Here is a 19,308-nt window from a genome sequence, read left to right on the forward strand (position 1 = left end):
CCCAACATGTGAAATCTTTTTATGATCTGTGTGGCCATTCCAGATGAGTGGATTCAAAGGTCAATGCTATCAGTGGGGTCAAAGCTCCAACAGCTATAACCAGTGAGCAGGGAACCAGTGGCGGGTGGCAATGGCTGTGAAGAGGCAGCTTCCACACCTGTTAAGATCTATTGTGAAATGGCATGTAGCTGTTTGGGAATTATGTGAAGTGACTCAGAGATGACAGTTGCACCAAGCATAGAGGTGCAACACCAGTGTGACAACCACTCTGGAAGAGCAATGTACTAAGATAATAGTCCTCCAGAGAAATTTAGCAACAAAATTGTGCAGGGGGTAAGGGAAAAGCTTGCAAATACAAAAGTGTGTTGGCTTCCTCATCCTACAGAGAGAAAAGTCAATAGAAGGCTTTTCTATAAAGAATTATGTGCCTAATTATAAATGTATTTTTACTAATTCAAAGGAAACAAAAAGCAAAATCCACAATAAAAAATGTTTTAAAAAATGTACACAGTAAATGCATTTAAAAAGAAACGACATAAAAACATTCAAACTGTGTAATAAAAAATGACAAAGCAAAGTATTTCTGTTGTAACAATAAATATAAATGGATTAAAACAGAGAAAAGCTCTCAGACCACCTAAATAATCAAAGAGTAATTGCATGCTATGAGAGAAATACCAGAAACAGAATGACCCAGTAACCTTAAAAATAATAACTTCAACAAAGACATAGTAAGGAAATCCAAACAATCAGAAAAAAGTTTTTGCAAAAGTAATGTGAAATCTTTTTAAGTGGACTTTTATCCAAAAGGAAAAACTTTAAAAATGTTAAGTAGATTAAAATGGTCCCTTAAAAAAATTTGAGTCATGAGACTTAAAAAAAAAACAAACAAACAAATTGATGAAAAAAATCAAACAATACTGGAAGACTTTACCCTATATCTTAAAATTTTGACTAGACAAATAGGAGAAAGCAAGTATGTACAGGGTGGCCATAGGCTGGTGTGCAATTTTAAGTTGCACACTGTTTTAAATTGCACATGAACTTTATGGCCACCTGTTTATAATATAAACAAAGTATTTTATATATAATATAAAAAAAATAATGTATTTACTAAACATGTGTTAATAAATATTATAAAAGAATGGAACTCTTATTCAAATATTTAAATGCTACAAAAGCTGTATTAACTAATGTGATGAAAATGTGTCAAACGATCTACGAACCAAGTGTATGGTGCCCCACGATCATACTAATGTACACAGCTATGGTTTAATAAAAATAAATAAATAAATAAATAAATAAAAATAAATTAAAAAAATATTTAAATGCTTATGGATTACTTACTGAAAACAATCATACATTAGACCACAGTATAACTTTAAAAAATTCCCCAAAGAAGAAATTGCATAGGTTTGGGTATACATATTTCCTAATTGAATTCACTACAACTAGAAATTAATGATAAGGTCCAAAAAATAAATTTATTAAAAGTTATACAACACTTTATTAATGAATATGATGTCAAAATACACTTTGTACAAATCAACAAAAGTCTGAGGCAAAATTAGAAGTCAAATGACAAGCCGAGAATGATACTTGTAATACATACGATAGCTTACAGAAAACTATCCTTTTTTTGGCACAAAGAATTTATGAGAATCAACAAAATAAAATAAATGAATAAATTCTCCAAGAGAAAAATTGAGAAATGAGCTCAATGCCTGTAATTCAGTGGCTAAGGGCGCAACCACATGCACCAGAGCTGGTGGGTTCTGATCCAAACCAGGTCCGCCAAACAACAATGACAACTGCACCCAAAAAAATAGCAAGGCATTGTGGTGGGCGCCTGTAGTCCCAGCTACTCTGGAGGCTGAGGCAAGAGACTCACTTAAGCCCAAGAGCTGGAGGTGGCTGTGAGCTGTGATGCCGTGGCCCTCTACCAAGAGCAACAAAGTGAGACTCTGTCTCAAAAAAAAAAAAAAATTGAGAAATGACTTCAGCAAGTAATTCATAAAATAATGAGGTAGAAATGGTAATAATCTATAAGTGTAATTTATTTGAAAGACACTGAGGATGATTAGAAGCACCTCAGAAGATGCCTGCAGTCTTGGGTAGAGATGATCGATGTGCTCCTGATGTGAGGGTCCTGGTCACAGGACACGCCCACCCAGAAGCCAGCAAACTCCAGTTACCGCAGACACCACTCGGGGACAGGGCAAGGACACTCAAACCCAGGCCCTTGAGAAATGAAAATCAGGAAACAGGAGAAAAGCCAGAGTAATGACAAGTCTGGAGGCTACGCTGTTGCTGTCCCCTGCCTCCCTCCCCAGGTCTGCAGGAGCAGGGAAGGTAGCACAGGAGAACGGACCTGCTGCAGGGCAGTAGTCCATGTCAGGACATGAAAGCAGAGACCCCGAGTGCCAGGACCGGGACTCAGAGCCCAGGCTGGGAACCAGCGTCTCCACAGACCTCCCATCAGCTGCCCATGCTCTATCCCCAAGAGCCTCCTTAGAGACCCACCTGCTGGTGCCGGCTGTGAGGAGACGGAGCTCACAGGGGAAAGAACAAATCTCTCCCTGTGTATAAGAAATTGGGCAAAGCCAAGAAGTAACTTCCCAAAAGAAGCTGAGAGATGTATAAACCCAACCCTTTGAAAAAGTGGGTTGTATCCATAGTTGGAGGAGGGTGTGGAAATGCCGGGCCATAGTTTAAGAGACCTGGTGTTTTATCCTCACCCTTGGAGTCCACAAGCAGAGAATATGTTATGGCAAACACGCCAAGAGGCTGCAAACATTCTCTTACACAGAATGGTTTAGAAGAGAGAGAAAGGTTTGCTTGTTTAAACTCCTCCTAGGAAGAGGGATGGTATTTATGTAGAGAGGGATGGTTTAGGGTAAAATTAAGAGAAACCCTTTTTCCCACATCACTTCAAAAACACCTCTGTGAGACAAGGAGGCGGATTTATTGCTCAATGGAGGGGAGTGGGGGTGAGAGACAAGATGGGGTGAAACTCCAAGGGGGGTAGAGTGAAGCTCCCCATTGTGTGAAGCTTCCTGAGCCCCCCTGAATTGTGTGTGAAGTTACTAAACTTACTGAGTGCCAGGCGCCAGGGGAATTCCTAGGAACGGGACTGAGTTTCAAGTCCAGTTGAATCAAAGTTGGGTGCGTGCTTTATTTTCAGGGAACTATCATTTCAAAATTGCTGAAAGAAATAGACTTTTTAATCTTCTCACCATAAAAAAGAAGAAAAGTTGGTGCAGGGATGGATATGTTACTTAGCTTGGTCAAATCTTTCTGTAATATGTACACAGATGAACACATCACACTCTGTAGCCCATAAATATACACAATTAATATTTTTCCATTAAAATGTGGAATGTAAAGGTCTTAGCAAAATAACTAAGAAAATGCTACGAAAGCTATGTTAACTAGTGTGATGAAAATGTGTCAAACGACCTGTGAACCAAGTGTATGGTGCCCCATGATCATACTAATGTACACAGCTATGATTTAATAAAAAAATAAAAATAAAATAAATAAATAAAAATAAATAAAAAATAAATAAATAAAAATAAACCCCTGCTTCCTGGAGAGGAGGCAGGAGAAGGGGAGGGGGGCTGCAGAGGAGGTTCTTGCCCCAGGCCCCGCCCAAGGCCTGGTGTCAGAAAGACCACTAATAAGAAAGAGAAGATGTCTGTGTTTACCACGGAGCTGAAAGTCAATTTCAGAACTGTAAAATACGACTTTAATAAATGAATACATCAACATCAGGCTGGAAGCCCATCAATTGTATTTAGTCCCTGAGAATTCCAAAGAATCACACGTGCAGGCAGAACCAGAGCCCCAGGTCTGATGGATTTTAAAATCCATTTTACTAGAGTCTTGGGATGACACAGTCCCCTTTCTCTCCACCAGACCTGTATGTGTGTGTGTGACTGCGCTTTGAGTCTGGAGGTCTGGGGGTGCCTGTAACGTGTGACTATGTGTGCATTCTGCTGTGCGTGTGGCCACGTGAGCACCCCTCAGTAGCTGACGTGTGACTATGTGTGCATTCTGCTGTGCGTGTGGCCACGTGAGCACCCCTCAGTGGCTGACGTGTGACTATGTGTGCATTCTACTGTGCGTGTGGCCACGTGAGCACCCCTCAGTGGCTGACGTGTGACTATGTGTGCATTCTGCTGTGCGTGTGGCCACGTGAGCACCCCTCAGTGGCTGACGTGTGACTATGTGTGCATTCTACTGTGCGTGTGGCCACGTGAGCACCCTCAGTGGCTGACGTGTGACTATGTGTGCATTCTACTGTGCGTGTGGCCACGTGAGGACCCCTCAGTGGCTGACATGTGACTATGTGTACATTCTGCTGTGCGTGTGGCCACGTGAGGACCCCTCAGTGGCTGACGTGTGACTATGTGTGCATTCTGCTGTGCGTGTGGCCACGTGAGCACCCCTCAGTGGCTGACGTGTGACTATGTGTGCATTTTGCTGTGCGTGTGGCCACGTGAGCACCCCCCAGAAGACAGGACATGTTGTTACCTAAGATGGGGAGCTGCTGGACAGATCTTATGCCTCACAGAGGGTTTGGACGTGAGGGTGCTCAGGAAATGGACTTGATTCCCCCTGTACCTTGTCAAAGAGCATGGAGAATGGTGTGACTGCCCCTCTGCTGGGTCAATGTTCTTGTTCATGGTACTGACCTGTGGCCGCATCTTATACCCATTTGCATCAGACCCTATATAATGGGTTTCTAACTGCAACCCTAAAGGCTCACTAGGGGCACGAGGAGCTTAGAGACAAACTTGTATGTACTTATGACACAGGGGGGACAGTCTAGGGAGCAGGCTATCAGGGATCTGGCCCAGCACTGCCAATGGTTTGCAATGTGCTCTAAGACTGCTTTGTCCATCTCTGGGACTCAGCTTTATCACTCACATCAGGGTCTAGTGAACCATGCACAGCCCGGAAGCCAAATCCTGCCCACCACCTGTTTTTGCACATACAGTTTTGCTGGATTGCAGTTAGGTCCATTCATTTACATACTGTCCATGGCTGCTTTCATGGTACAAAGGCAGAGTTGCATAATAGCATTACAGATTGTATGGTCTGCAAAGACTAAAATATTTTCTGTCTGGCCTGTAACAGATAATGCTTGCTTTATCTACAAAAATAGGATAAATCAAATCCACATAGCCCCATACACATTCTGTAAATCTACGGATAGGAACGCTATATAACTTATCATTGAAACTGGGGCATATTATAAAATGAGTGGTCTTAACAATTTGATCCAAACAGGAATAAGCCAGGGCTTCCCCAGAAAAGCAGGATGCAGAGCCACCTCTCTCCAGAACACTCTCTCTATGGTAAGGTGGTTATAGGACAAAAGAGGTCCAAGGTCAAACGCAGAGGGAGACAGCAAATTAAACACCAATAAATGGGGTTCTTTCTGGTAACTCAGAACCAACTCCCCTTTGGATAAGCAGAAGGAATATATCAGGTGGCTTTTCCAGAATGCTGTGACCTTGATCACATCAGCCTTCACCACAGAGCATCTCAGAGAGCAAATGCTGCACAGCACACACTCTCCAAAGCGGGCATGGGGACTCCCCCCCAGATGTACAGCCAAGGTTGTCTCCCCTTGTTCATGCAGCTGTGCAGGCAGAGGATGCAGGGCAATGCTGAAACCCAGAAAAGTCTGAAGACAAAGTACTTCCCCTTCACCTTGGTGTTCCGTAAAGTAATTTGGTGGTAAAACCTGAACTGAGCTGAGCTGGCCTGACACTACTCACAACCTTTCTTTATCACGTTCCTTGTGAATATGTGTAAGTTTTGCTGAAGGAACATTCTTCCCCCCCATTTTGTTATTAAGTCTTTTGTACATAGATCATAAATACATTTATGCCATTTTCAGTGCGTTATTTGTACAAATTGGAGTGCTTACGTCATACTAATCAACATAGCTTTCACCTCATTTACCCAATTATAGCTTTAGGACATTTGTGTTCTACACATGATAGATCTGACTTGTACTTGCAATGTGCTCCATAGTTGTGGTCCCACTACTACCCCTCCCACCCCATCCCTTTCCTTCTCCCTCCCCTTCCCTCCTTCATCTTAGGCTAAAGTTGTGTTTCATTTTTCATATGCAAGTGTGAGTTATTATAAATTGGTTTCATAGTAGTACTGAGTACATTGGATACTTTTTTTCCATTCCTGAGATACTTTACTAAGAAGAATATTTTCCAGTTCCATCCATGTAAACATAAAGGAGGTAAAGTCTCCATTTTTTTTTACTGCTGCATAATATTCCATGGTGTACATATACCACAACTGATTAATCCATTCATGGGTTCATGGGCACTTGGGCTTCTTCCATGACTTGGCAATTATGAATTGAGCTGCAATGAACAATCTGGTGCAAATATCTTTATTGGCAAATGATTTTTGGTCCTTTGGATATACACCTAGAAGAGGAATTGCAGGATCAAATGGCAGGTCTACATTTAGATCCCTGAGTGTTCTCCAAACTTCCTTCCAAAAGGAACATACTAGCTTGTATTCCCACCAGCTGTGCAGAAGTGTTCCCTTTTCTCCACATCCATGCAACATCTGCTATTTTGGGATTTAGGATTCTATTCCCTTTACAATAGTGCCAAAGAAGATGAAATATTTGGGAGTGTATCTAACTAAGGATGTGAAAGATCTCTATAAAGAGCACTATGAAACTTTAAGAAAAGAAATAGCTGAAGATGTTAACAAATGGAAAAACATACCATGCTCATGGCTGGGAAGAATTAACATTGTTAAAATGTCTATACTACCTAAAGAAATTTACAGATTTAACGCAATCCCTATTAAAGCACCTCTCTCATATTTTAAAGGCCTGGAAAAATTAGTACTTTGTTTTATATGGAAACAGAAAAAACCTCGAATAGCTAAGACATTACTCAGAAATAAAAATAAATTGGGAGGAATCACACTTCCAGACTTCAGACTATATTATAAATTGATAGTGATAAAAACAGCATGGTATTGGCACAAAAATAGAGAGGTAGATGTATGGAACAGAATTGAAGACCAAGAGGTGAATCCAGACACGTATCATCATTTGATTTTTGATGAGCCTATTAAAAATATAAATTGGGGGAAAGATTCCCTATTCATTAAAGGGTGCTGGATGAATTGGCTGGCAACTTGTAGAAGACTGAAATTGGACCACACCTTTCTCCTCTAACAAAAATTGACTCTCACTGGTTAAAGGACTTAAACTTAAGACATGAAACTATAAATATTCTTAGAAAGAGTGCAGGGGAAACGCTCAAAAAAATTGGCCTGGGAGAATACTTCATGAGGAAGACACCCTGGACAATCAAAGCAACATCAAAAATACATTACTGGGATCTGATCAAATTAAAAAGCTTCTGCACTGCCAAGAACACACTAAGTAAAGCAAATAGACAGCCCTCAGAATGGGAGCGGATTTTTGCAAGTTATACTACCGACACAGGTCTAATAACCAGAATCCACAGAGGACTCAAACTTATTACTAAGCAAAAAACAAGTAATCCCATTTCATTGTGGGCAAGAGACATGAACAGAAGCTTCTCTGAAGAAGACAGGAGCATGGCCTACAGACACATGAAAAAATGCTCATCATCTTTAATCATCTGAAGGAACATTCTTATCTTTGATTATGAGGTGCTGCTTAAGACCCTACTAGAGGTGTTATAAAATATTCAGGATGTGTATATCTATTACCTGTTAAACTTGAAATAGTCTGAGTTCTGAAATGTACTTGACACCACGGGTTGCAGATAAAGGTTTGTGTTAAACATACTGCACAGAGAGAAAGACACACAGAAATAATGAGGCCAAAGGTATTCGATTCATCTCAAAACATGGAGGATAAAACACATCACATCATTAGTGACATACATACTAAAAAAAAAAAAAAAATTCTCATATATAGATTCACAGCCTAACCCCAAAAGATCGGAAACATACTTTTAAATTGTCATATTCTAGCATAGGTTTCCAGAAATATATAGGGGGGGTTTCAGTTTTGAAATAAAAACAAAAAATCAAAGGACTCTTCTCTTAGGGACTTTTATTAATAGGTTCTTGCTGTTCTACAGAAGGGAGTAAGGGCTGTAATCTGATATAAAATAATGACCAACCAGACTGACCCCCACAAGGCCAGGCTCTGTCCACGCATTCCTGGTACCTGACACTTGCCTGGCATGCACAGAATGCTAAATGATGGATTTATGGAGGAGGAGGTGGAGTGGCTAAGCAATGGTTTGTGAAAATCTTTACAAACCACGCTACTGTCCTCATCAAACTTGAGATGAGCTCTTCCAAGGATTTGCTTTCTCTTTTTCTCTTTCCTTCTCTTTCTCACTTCCTCTCTTTTTTCTACTCTTTTCCTAACTTTCCTTACTTCCTCCATCTGCTTTTTGGCCAGCCCAAGGGTGGGCAGAAGACTTGAGGATGAAAGAGAACCAAAGGAAATGAGGTCACGGGCAGGACAAGTCAGGAGTGTCCAACCTGCAATCCATGGGCCATGTGCAGATTATTTGAGACCTGTTCTGCTTATCTGCTGTGTTGTATATTGCAAAAATTATACACAGACCTTATATTTGCTCATTAGCTCTCATTAGCGTTTTTTTTATTTAATGTGTGGCCCAAGACAACTCTTCTTCTTCCAAAGTATGGCAAGAAAAAAAGAAGGTTGGACACCCCTGATAGGTCCTTCTCCCAGGCTGCTGGCACTTCTCCAGGGTTTGGAGAGTAACATGTGCTGTTTGACAGTCTCTGCCTCAACTTTGCTGGTCTTATTATTCACTCCTGTATGTTTCTTAACAAAGGACTCCAAAATGTAAACCTTAAGAAAACCTTCAGGTCCAGTCCAGACTACCAGAGGCAGCTGCGGGATTCCCCAGTGATGCAGCATGCATATCAGCAGAACTAGCATCCATGAAGGCCAGGCCCTTCTGAGCACCTAGCTTCGGAGTTATAGGCTTCATCTCCCCATCCACAAGTTCCAGGCACAGCCGAGCCTTTCAAGAGTTCTCTTGGAGTTAGCTGTGGACCCGAGTGGTATGAGTTTCAATCTGTAGTGATCCAACAGCCACCGGCTATTGAAATGAGACTAGTGCACCTAGGAAACAGAAATTCTCCTTTTATTTCATTTTAATCCCTTTAACTTCAAATTTAAAAACAGTTATCGGAAAACCTATTTCAAACAAATTGTGTATGTGAATCCACTCCTTCAGCTGTATGTTTCACGAAGTCTAAATACAGACGAGTATTTCTAATTAAAGTACACTGGATTGCGGGGACTGGAAAGAATGGAAAATATCTCACAAATAATTGTTTAGACTGATTACACATTGGAGTGAAAATATTTTGGATATACCACATTTTAGGTTAAGTGTGCTGTTAAAATTAATTTCACTGATTTCTTTTTACTTTTTTAATACAGCTAATAGAAATGTGTAAATTACCCATGCGGCCCCCTTTACACTTCCTTTCACTCTGTCACTCTGGGTAGAGTGCTGTGGTGTCATCTTATCAAACTCTTGGGCTCAGGTGATCCTCTTGTCTCAGTTTTTTTCGGTTTTTCTCTTTTCTCTATTTTTTTAGTAGAGATGAGATCTCACTCTTGCTCAGACTGGTCTTGAACTCCTGAGCTCGAGCAATCCACCCACCTCGGCTTCCCAGAGGGCTAGGATTACAGGAGTGAGCCACCACTCCCAGCCTCCCATTATACCTCTGCTGCACTGTACTAGGTTAGGCTGTGAAATTCAACACAATGGGTAGAAAACAAGGCTGTACATCCATATGAGGCTGGGCTACTTACCCCCACCTGAGTTTCCTCATCTATAAAATGCATATAATGGCACCCGCCTCAAAGGATTACTTCGAGGATTAAACAAGTTAATATATGTAAAGTATTTTGTGCGATGTCTGGAGCATAATAAAGGCTCCAGAAATGGTAGCTATCAAGGTCACCACCATCTGCCGTCACTACCACCACCATTATCATCATCTTCTCTCCCCTATTTCTAAAAGAAATTTCAGAGAATCTCTATCAAAAGACAATAAAATTACTCAAAAATACCACAAGCCACTGAAGATAAAAGGAAACATGTATGGCAAAAATGCAGGCGAAGGCTTGAAGGTAATTAAGTATTAAATTATGATTTCTAGTTGCCAAGGCAAAGGGGGAAATACAGCTTGAATTGTCTCATTAAGGTAAACCCAACAAGTGGTCTCACGGATAAATGTATTCCGACCACTAAACTCTGAAAAAGCCGTATCACACATGTTGGACTAGAAGGGATGGAAGAAGCCCCAGCCACTAATCTCGCCACCCTCTGCTCCCTATTCTGCTTCAGATACTAGAGAAATTTCTCCGGAATACAAGTCTGGCTACATAACTTTCTTACGTAAAACCTTTAAGTAGTACAAATGGGGATTAACTGCAAATGGATACCGGATTATTGGCATGATAAAAGTGTTGTAAAACTGGTGCATGCTGCTAGTTGCACAACTCAGCAGGTTTTCTGAAATCATTAGATTGAACACTTAAAACAGGTGGATACTATGATGTGTAAATATTACCTTGATAATATCATTGCTAAAAAAATAAATAAGAAAAACTGTCAACAGTCCCAGGTCCGAAGCATGCCCCGTGGACTGGTGCCAGAGAAGGGAGAGAGGTGTTTAGAGACAAGTGCAGCCCACTTAGCCTTGCCATGATGTTTTTTATTGTGGTTTATAAGAGTTTTGCTTGACATTGAGCTGAGGTGTGGGGGAGAGGGCGAGAACTTTCACTACAAGTAGTCTGAGCAGCACTGCTCTTGACTAAGGCATAAATTCTACCTCCTTATCTGCCTCAATCTGCCTATGACCTACCTACCAGCCCCTGCAGCCTTAGCTCCCTGTGTATCTCCTTTGCAGGGAACTCATAAACAACACTGGAGTTTCCAAACTCTGCCATAATCTGCCCCTCACTCCTCCAGCCCATGGTACCCAGCCCCTGACAACCCAAATGCCTTTTGCTACTTTTTCTAGTACATTTGCATTCATCCTTCCAGATGCAACCTAGCTGTCATCTCCTCTTAGAAGCCATTCTAATTTCCTTCCCCACCAAACACCCCATTACCCAGGAGTGATCTTCGACTAGTTATCTCATCTCTCTGAACCTTGATCTTTTCAACCGTAAAACAGGAAAAGTCATAGTACTTCTCTCATCAGACATTGGATTTTATAAAAAGAAATTGACATCTTTGTTCCTCCAGATCCTGGGGAACTACAATCCTCCTGCTCCGTTGTAACTGTTTATTTACATATGAGCCTCCTCCTGCAGACAATGACCTCCAAGGACAGGGGGGGCTGTGTGGGATCACCTCCACATCCACAGGGCCTGGGTAGGAAAAGAAGCCCGATAGACAACAGTTGAATGAGGCTAGTGAATAAATGAAGTCCTTTCTAGACCTAGTAACTGTAGAGAGGACAGGAAGTGTAGAGATTTATTATTAATTTTTAAAACCCAAAACCTAGTAAAATATCATACCTGATAGAAATGTGGCCAGAAGGTGCTGATGGCGAGCTCTGCCTTCACCCATCCCTCCGTGACGACCCCAGACACATTCCAGACAGGATTCCCTTGGGGCCCGCCGTTCACCTTCACATAGACGTTCAAGGCCCCGGGGCTGGACCTGTCGCGGCTGGAGAAGTAGTAATGGAAATCAATGCAGTGGGTGTCATTCTCCTTCAAGGTCGGCAAGAGAAGGTGGGCCTTCTGACCAGAGGCCCTCCCAGAGCTGTTCACCATCATGAAGGATCCTGGAGACGCAAAAAGGGAAGGGGAAATAGACATAAGAGAGAAATAAAATTAGTCACTTCCATAAATATGATGGTCAGATGAGCGGGACCAGAGATCAAAGCATTCTAGGAGGGGCTGGTGGACCATGAGGAAGGCACGGTCCTGAGTATTTTCTTCTGTAACTGGAAATTAAAAAACCCTACTCAACAAGACGGTTTCAAGAATCAAGCGAGGGTAACATGTATGAAGTATTTTTACAAGGTAAACAGTCTATAAACACCTGCAGAACAAACGTTACATCCAAAAGCTCCTGAAGGAAGCATGGAACAAAATCTCAGGAATTCAGTTACCTGCAACCTTGGCAAGTGAAATGAGATGAAATAGAAGCTCAGGACAAATAGAACCTCTACAAGACAGGGGATGCCATTGTTCTAACCTGTTCCCCCTGGAGTCTCGCTATAGGGAACTACATTTTTTTTTTAAGTAAATTTATTTCAGTTTAAGGTGAGGGTACAAACAACCAGGTCAAAATATTTGATTTTGTTAAGTAGAGTCCTTCTTGTGGTTATGTCCCACATAAAAGGTATGCCAAACCCCCCCATCCTGTGCCCATTCAGCAAGAGAACCCAAAATCCCTTACCCTCCCCCCAATTTAAATTGAAATGAGTTTTTCTCCTATGTGGGCATGCATTAGATCATCTAATGGCTTCATATTAGTATTGAGGACATTGGGAAATTGCTTTTCCATCCTTGTGATACTTCAATAAGAAGAATGTGTTTCAACTCCATCCAGAATGTTACAAAAGATGTGAAGTCACCATCTTTTTATGGCCACATAGTATTCCATGGTGTGCATATGCCACAAGTTGTTAATCTATGCCTGACTTGATGGCCATTTAGGTTGTTTCCATGTCTTGGCGATTGTAAACTGCCAAGTGATATATAGGATTGCTAGCTCTTTTTTTGTTGATTAATTTGAGTTCTTTGTAGATCATAGTTATCAAGCCTCTGTGCGATTCATAATATGCAAACATCTGAAGGCTGTCTATTTGCTTTAGTTGTCTCCTTAGCTGTACGGAAATTTTTCAGTTTAATTATGTCCCATTTATTTATTTTTATTGTTGTTGCAATTGCCACAGAAGTCTTCCTCACCTTCTCTAAGGAAGACAGAAGGATGCTAACACACATATGGAAAAAAATGCTCATCATTCCCAATCATCAGAGAGATGCAGATCCAAACCACTCTGAGATATCACCTAACCCCAGTGAGAATAGCCCACATCACAAAGTGCCAAAGTTTCAAATGCTCGTGTGGTTGTGGAGAGAAAGGAACACTTTTACACTGTTGTTGGGACTACAAACTAACCCAGCCTCTTTGGAAAGAAGTATGGAGAATCCTCAAAGATCTCAAATTAGACCTCCCCTTAGACCCTGCAATCCTACTACTAGGCACCTACCCAGAAGAAAAAAAAAATCATTTTATCATAAGGATATTTGCTCTAGACTGTTAATCACAGAGAACTACATATCAAAGGAGAGCATATAAAAGAAGACCCGGAAGAAGTATAAGAACCAACTGGAAGGTGTTCAGGTAGAATGGCAGGTAAGCAATACTTGCTGAGCACCAGCGGAGTGCCGTGTTGATGTTGGGCATCATATTTATATACTGTCCAATTTGATCTTCAAATTGACCCTGGAAGATAGAGAATTTCCATTTTACTTAAAGATTGAGTGACTGGACTAGAGCCACTTAGAGAGACCTAGATTCTCTCCAACTTTAATGCTATTACTGTTACTACTATCTGCAGAAAACACAGCTACTATTTCCAAGCACTAACAAAAACCCACCTGGTACACAGGAAGTAAGCCTCTTTTGAGTTCTTTGACATTAAATGCTCATTCCCTGTTTATTATCTTTCCCTGGATCCATGTCCTTTGTCATTGGCTTTGCAGTTCCTCCCAGTACAAGCAGAGGGCATGTCCCCATCCCCTGACTTTGGGCTCCATCCTATGAGTTGCTTTGGTCAACAGGATGCTGATACAATGACTCAAGCCAAGGTTAAAATGCTCTTGCCTAGCTGGGCTTGCCCCATTGCACTATGGCTACCTTTCAAGAGAAGAATGTGCCCTGTGTAGCTGGTGCCCCTTACAGCTCAGGATCAAGAACAAACATAGACAGAGGAGACTTGACCTCAGCTGATGGAGAAGAACCAAGTCCTGCCACCCCCTGAGCTGCAAGTTCAACCACACGACCAACAAGCCCAAACTAGATCAGCCAATCCACAATTAGCACACAGCTCCATAAGCACAGGAATAAATGCTTATAGTTGTTTGCCCCTGAGTTTCATCCTGTTTTCTTATGCAGCATTTTTGTGGCAATAGCTAATTGATACAGTGCCCAAGAGGGCAGGCCCATGAAAGAAAACATGAGTGGGTATAGTTCAGTTCAATGTGCAAAGGACTTTCTAACAGACAAAGCTGGTGCAAATGGGACTGACTGGCTTGAGGCTACATGAGCTCCCCATCAATGCAGGTGGCTAGATAGAGCCTGGAAAAATTAAAGACATGTCCAAGGAAATTTCACAATCAAGTGGGAGGGCTGAACTCTGCAGCTTAGGGTCCTGGGAATCTACAAAATAAACCATGTCATAAAACACAGCGGATATATTCCAAGTGATTCTGGGATGAATATTTCCACCTAGAAAACCACCGTTGTTTTAAAATCTTACTTTAACCACTAAAATCTTCAGTTCAGGATAAAACCTTAAGACTACTTATCCTCAGCCAAGATGAGCCACTTCAACAGCTATAAGTTGCCTCAGCCCTTCACCCTCACACCACAAAGAATAACAGCTTCTAGGTAATAAGTGCTGGTCAATCCCTGTCGTGTTGGGGTCCTAGAGAGTACTAATCAAACTCTGTCTCCTCCTGGGACCCTTAATAAATTGAAAAACAGACACAGGATCTGGAGTTCAAAAACTCCATTTTACTACTCACCAAGTAACTTGGACTTGAGGCCAAATTAGACTTTCTGCATTTTTGCCCCTAAATGAACATGCAGATGGCTGGATGACAATGGACCCCTCCTCCAATGCTGCTCAGATGCATAGGGTGAGAGCTCTCCTAGTGGGAGGACCCCTTAGGGCAGCCGGGCAGACTCATACCAAAAAGGAGCCAACCAGGAGCAAAGTGACAGGCACAGAGAAACCTGGAGCCACAGCTATCGGATTTTCACCGTACTACCAATCAGAAAACCCACCCACTCCTCAGGGTAGGGGCCACTGAAAGTGGAGTAAAGGTAGTATTTTCACTAGTGCTTCCAGGGGATTAAAGTTTCCTCGCTGATGGCCTGGAAGTAACACCCGGTGAGTGGAGAGACATCTCCATGTCATCTAACTGTCATGACCCTCCAGGGAACAGCCAGGAAGAAACCATCATAGAGGAGAAATTGAGGCTCAGAGGTATGACTCAGCCTGCATCCATGCCCACAGCTGTCTGCTGGACTGTATCACATGGGGTTCCAGAAGGTCTCCCTGGATAGATGAGCAATGGTCCATTAGTCCCACAACGGGAGGGTCATGACACCTGCAGGCACATTTCAGCTCCTGCTCTCCTGCCAATGCACACCCGGTGCACGTGCCTTTGACGATCCACGGGCAAGAGAGCTGGGAAGGTTTTCCTTCCCAGGCCTGTGTTCTCATTCCTTTTCATCCTAGCAGGGCAGGCTTACTGAGGAGATGGAATTTCCCTTGCTCCAAGGGCTTTTGTGACAGCCATGCAACATCGCTCTGGACACACACTGGGACTACACCCTTCAGCCTTTCTTTGGTATTTGCAGGGGCCACGCAACTACTTCTAGGCAACAGAGTGTGAGTACAATGTGTGCACCTCCAGACCCATCCAGAGTTCCTTTCAGCCTCCTCCCTCTCACCCCCACATCTCCATTCTACGTCATCTTGTCCCTGGAAGGAAGGTCCTCAGACCAGAAACCTCGGCATCACCTGGGAGCTTGTCAGAAACGAGACTCCCAGACCCACCCCAGGCCTCCTGACTGTGGATCTGCATGCTACGAAGATCTGCACTCACATTAAGGTGTGAGACTCACTGGTCCATTACGGTGGGAGCCTCGCTGGTCCATTACGGTGGGAGACTCACGGGTCCCTTCTTTCTATTCCCATTTACCAGCTGACTGTTCAGGATTTCAAGAGCCCAGGAAAGAGCAGAGCCACAGTAAATATAGTCCAGTTCCCTGAATGACCATGACTACAGGAAATTCATGGTCTTCCTACTAGGAACACGAATTTTGGATTCTATATAAAGAAGGAATACATTATTATTGCGCTATTAAGCCATTGAAATTTTGAAGTTTTGAAGTTAACTATTTCTATTTGTGTGTGTGCACAAGTGTGCGTGTGTGCACATGTACGCATGTGTGTATACACATGTATGCACACACGCTTATGTGTATGCACATGTGTGTGCGCACACGTACTTATGTGTGCATGTGTACAAATGTATGTATGCATGTATGCACATGTGTGTGCACATGTATGTATGCGTGTGTGCATGTGTGTGCACATGTATGTATGTGTGTATGCATGTGTGTGCACACATGTATGTATGCGTGTGTGTACATGTGTGCGTGTGTACCCATATGCTCATGTGTGTATGCATATAAGCATATGTGCTAGCATTATTATTTTAGTACCCCAGTAGAATCTCTATTTCCTACAAGCCCCTTCATTCAAAGGGATAAGATGTGAGACCAGGCTCAGTGGTTCAACCTGTAATCCTAGTACTCTGAGAGGGCAAGGTGGGTGGAATGCTTGAATTTAGGAGTTTGAGATCAGCCTGAACAAGAGCTGAGACCCTGTCTCTACTAAAAATAGAAAAAAACTAGCTAGGTGTTGTAGGGGGCGCCTGTAGACCCAGCTACTAGGGAGGCTGAAGCAAGAGGATCTCTTGAGCCCAGAAGTTTGAGGCTGCTTTGAACTGTGATGCCATAGGCACTCTACCCAAGGTGACAGAGTGAGACTCTGTCTCAAAAAAAAGATGTGAAATGCTAGCCACTAAGCAAAGTTGCAAGACATTCCACATTGGAACATCCTTAAAGAGCATCACCCAGGGTGATAACTCCGGAGACGCCACACGCAAAGGCACAGAAGCATCCAGCAAGCGAGAATGGTATCTTAGGGGAGGCGGGACCTGGCCACCTCTGTCTCTCACCACATCTAGCCCACCTTATGGGGGTCTTACAGAGAGCGGGGAAGGAAGCTGCTCTCTGAGCTGAGACAGGCCTGCCATCACAGACTGTTCAGGATTGAAATCACTTGCATATCAGCAGCCTGGAGAGGCCCTCTTTGATCAACAGGTTGGCATAATTAATATCATCCTGGGGCTGTCAATTTCCTGGAGATCAAAAATGAGCCGGTCATTATGCCAAGATCAGTCAGAAACAAGAAAGAGAAAGACTGTAAATACATTCTCTTTCCTTCTCTCTTAAAAAAAAAAAGGAAAAAATCCACTAACGTGATAAGCAACATAAAACAGCATTCGTTTCCTCATAGTTATTATACATAGCGCTGAAAATTGTGGAATTAAACCAGGAAGTACTCTCCGGCTGGCCATAAATTTTCCATTTTTTCCCCTTCGTGCATAATGATGCCTTGATAAGCGCCCCGTTATTGATGTGTCTGCAACACAGAGCCTCTTTTTGGAGGCAGAACGCTTCTCCATAGCAGATGGTGGCTATTGTGTTTACACATGAGCACCTCAGGATTGCATTTCCTCACGTCGGCACTAAAAAGAAAGTCCTAATTGAGTTTTTAATGGCTTTGCACATTGTTCATTAAGAATACATGAGTATGCTGTGGCGACTGGCAGCTGAGGGCCTGCAGCTCCAAGAGCTCAGCGCAGTCCCTGCAGACAGGTGGCCCTGCCAGCTTCCAGTGCCAGCACCTACCGGAAGGGAAAGGATGACGGCGAGGCCCCGAGTGCCTCCGAGAGCCACACAGCTGTGGCAGGGTGGAACGAAGCCTGGACCATTGGTCAGGAAAACTGGTTTCTGTCCCACTTCTGTCATTTCTTAGTTGGGTGACTTTGAGCAAGTCAATAAAACTCCCTGGGCCTCAATGTCCTCGTCTGTAAAGTGGGACAGTAAAACCTGCACATCAAAACGCTTTGCTTCTCTGTTTTCAAATGAATATTAAAGGAAAAACGGTACTTAGCTCAAGAGATGTTAATTTCATAATAAATAGCAGCAGATGAGGGGTGGTGATGTAATCTATAGCAGCTCATGTGTTTTAAGAACTTACTAGGTCAGGATTTCAAGAGCTGAGCTCAGGAGATGGCAGAGTCATAATAAATACAATCTGGTTCACCGAATGACCATGACTATAAGGAAGGTCATGGTTTTCCTACTAGGAATACACACTGTGGATTTTATGTAAAGAAGGAATATGTTATTCTTGGGCTATTAAGCCATTGAAATTTTGAAGTTTTGAAGTATTACTGCCACCACAGTTAGCATTATTATTCTGGTACCCCAGTAGGGTCCCTATTTCCTACAAATCCCTTTATTCAAAGGGATAAGATGTGAGTCCAGGCGTGGTGGCTCACACCTGTAATCCTAGCACTCTGGGAGGACAAGGCAGGTGGATTGCTTGAGTTCAGGAGTTGAAGACCAGCCTAAGCAAACAAGACCCCTTTGCTACTAAAAAACAGAAAAACTACCTGAGCATTGTGGTGGGTGCATTTAGTCTCAGCTACTTTGGAGGCTGAGGCAAGAGGATAACTTGAGCCCAAGAGTTTGGTCTAAGCATCACTTAGCATCCCAATGAGGTAGCGCCATGCTATCCCTGTTTTAAGGCAAGGGATTCTGAGGACAGACAGGTGAAGTCAGTCACCCAAAGCCACGCGTCCAGAAAGTGGTAAGTACCCAAATCCCTTACCCTTGCTCAGGAAGCAGAGACTTCAGGATCTAGAAATGCACTCTCCTAACCAGCAGCAATAGCATCCTGTGCCTATTTGAATTAATTAAAATTAAATAGGACAAAAAAATCATTTCCTTAGAGATACATGTGATATTTCAAGGGCTCAATTGACAGATAGGGCCAGCAGCTACTATATTAAATAATGCTGACACAGAATATTTTTTCCATAGTCACAGAAAGTTATTTTGGATAGCTCTGGTCTAGAAGTTGTAGATTATTCATCAAAGCACAAGAAATTACATCCAGGAGAGTCACAGTGGCTCAGCTAACCGAACTTACTCATTTGATAAACTCCAGTAAAGGGCAAGTGAGTGGCCCAAGGTCACACAACACAAGGGAGATTGTGGCTCAGATTTTCTAACTCCTGTTTGGTGTCCACTAAATGCCCAGCTTGCAAGAGTCATAGAGTCACAGGAGTGACATTTTAAGGGAGTGAAAACACATGCTGTCCCCAGGAAGCAGAGAGGCCCAAGGCACGCTAAA

At 42.6% G+C, this 19,308-nt stretch overlaps 1 protein-coding gene across 7 annotated transcripts in view; it reads right to left on the minus strand.

The window, feature by feature from the left end:
* PTPRT (protein tyrosine phosphatase receptor type T) overlaps positions 1 to 19,308 on the minus strand; it is a 1,115,914-nt gene that overhangs the window by 701,232 nt on the left and 395,374 nt on the right. For all 7 annotated transcript variants that reach the window (XM_053574016.1, XM_053574013.1, XM_053574015.1 and 4 more), the window contains exon 3: positions 11,582 to 11,853. In XM_053574016.1, coding sequence (XP_053429991.1) covers positions 11,582 to 11,853 — 272 coding nt within the window. The remainder of the gene's footprint in view (positions 1 to 11,581; positions 11,854 to 19,308) is intronic.

Source organism: Nycticebus coucang, chromosome 21, assembly GCF_027406575.1.
Source record: "Nycticebus coucang isolate mNycCou1 chromosome 21, mNycCou1.pri, whole genome shotgun sequence".
NCBI lineage: Eukaryota > Metazoa > Chordata > Mammalia > Primates > Lorisidae > Nycticebus > Nycticebus coucang.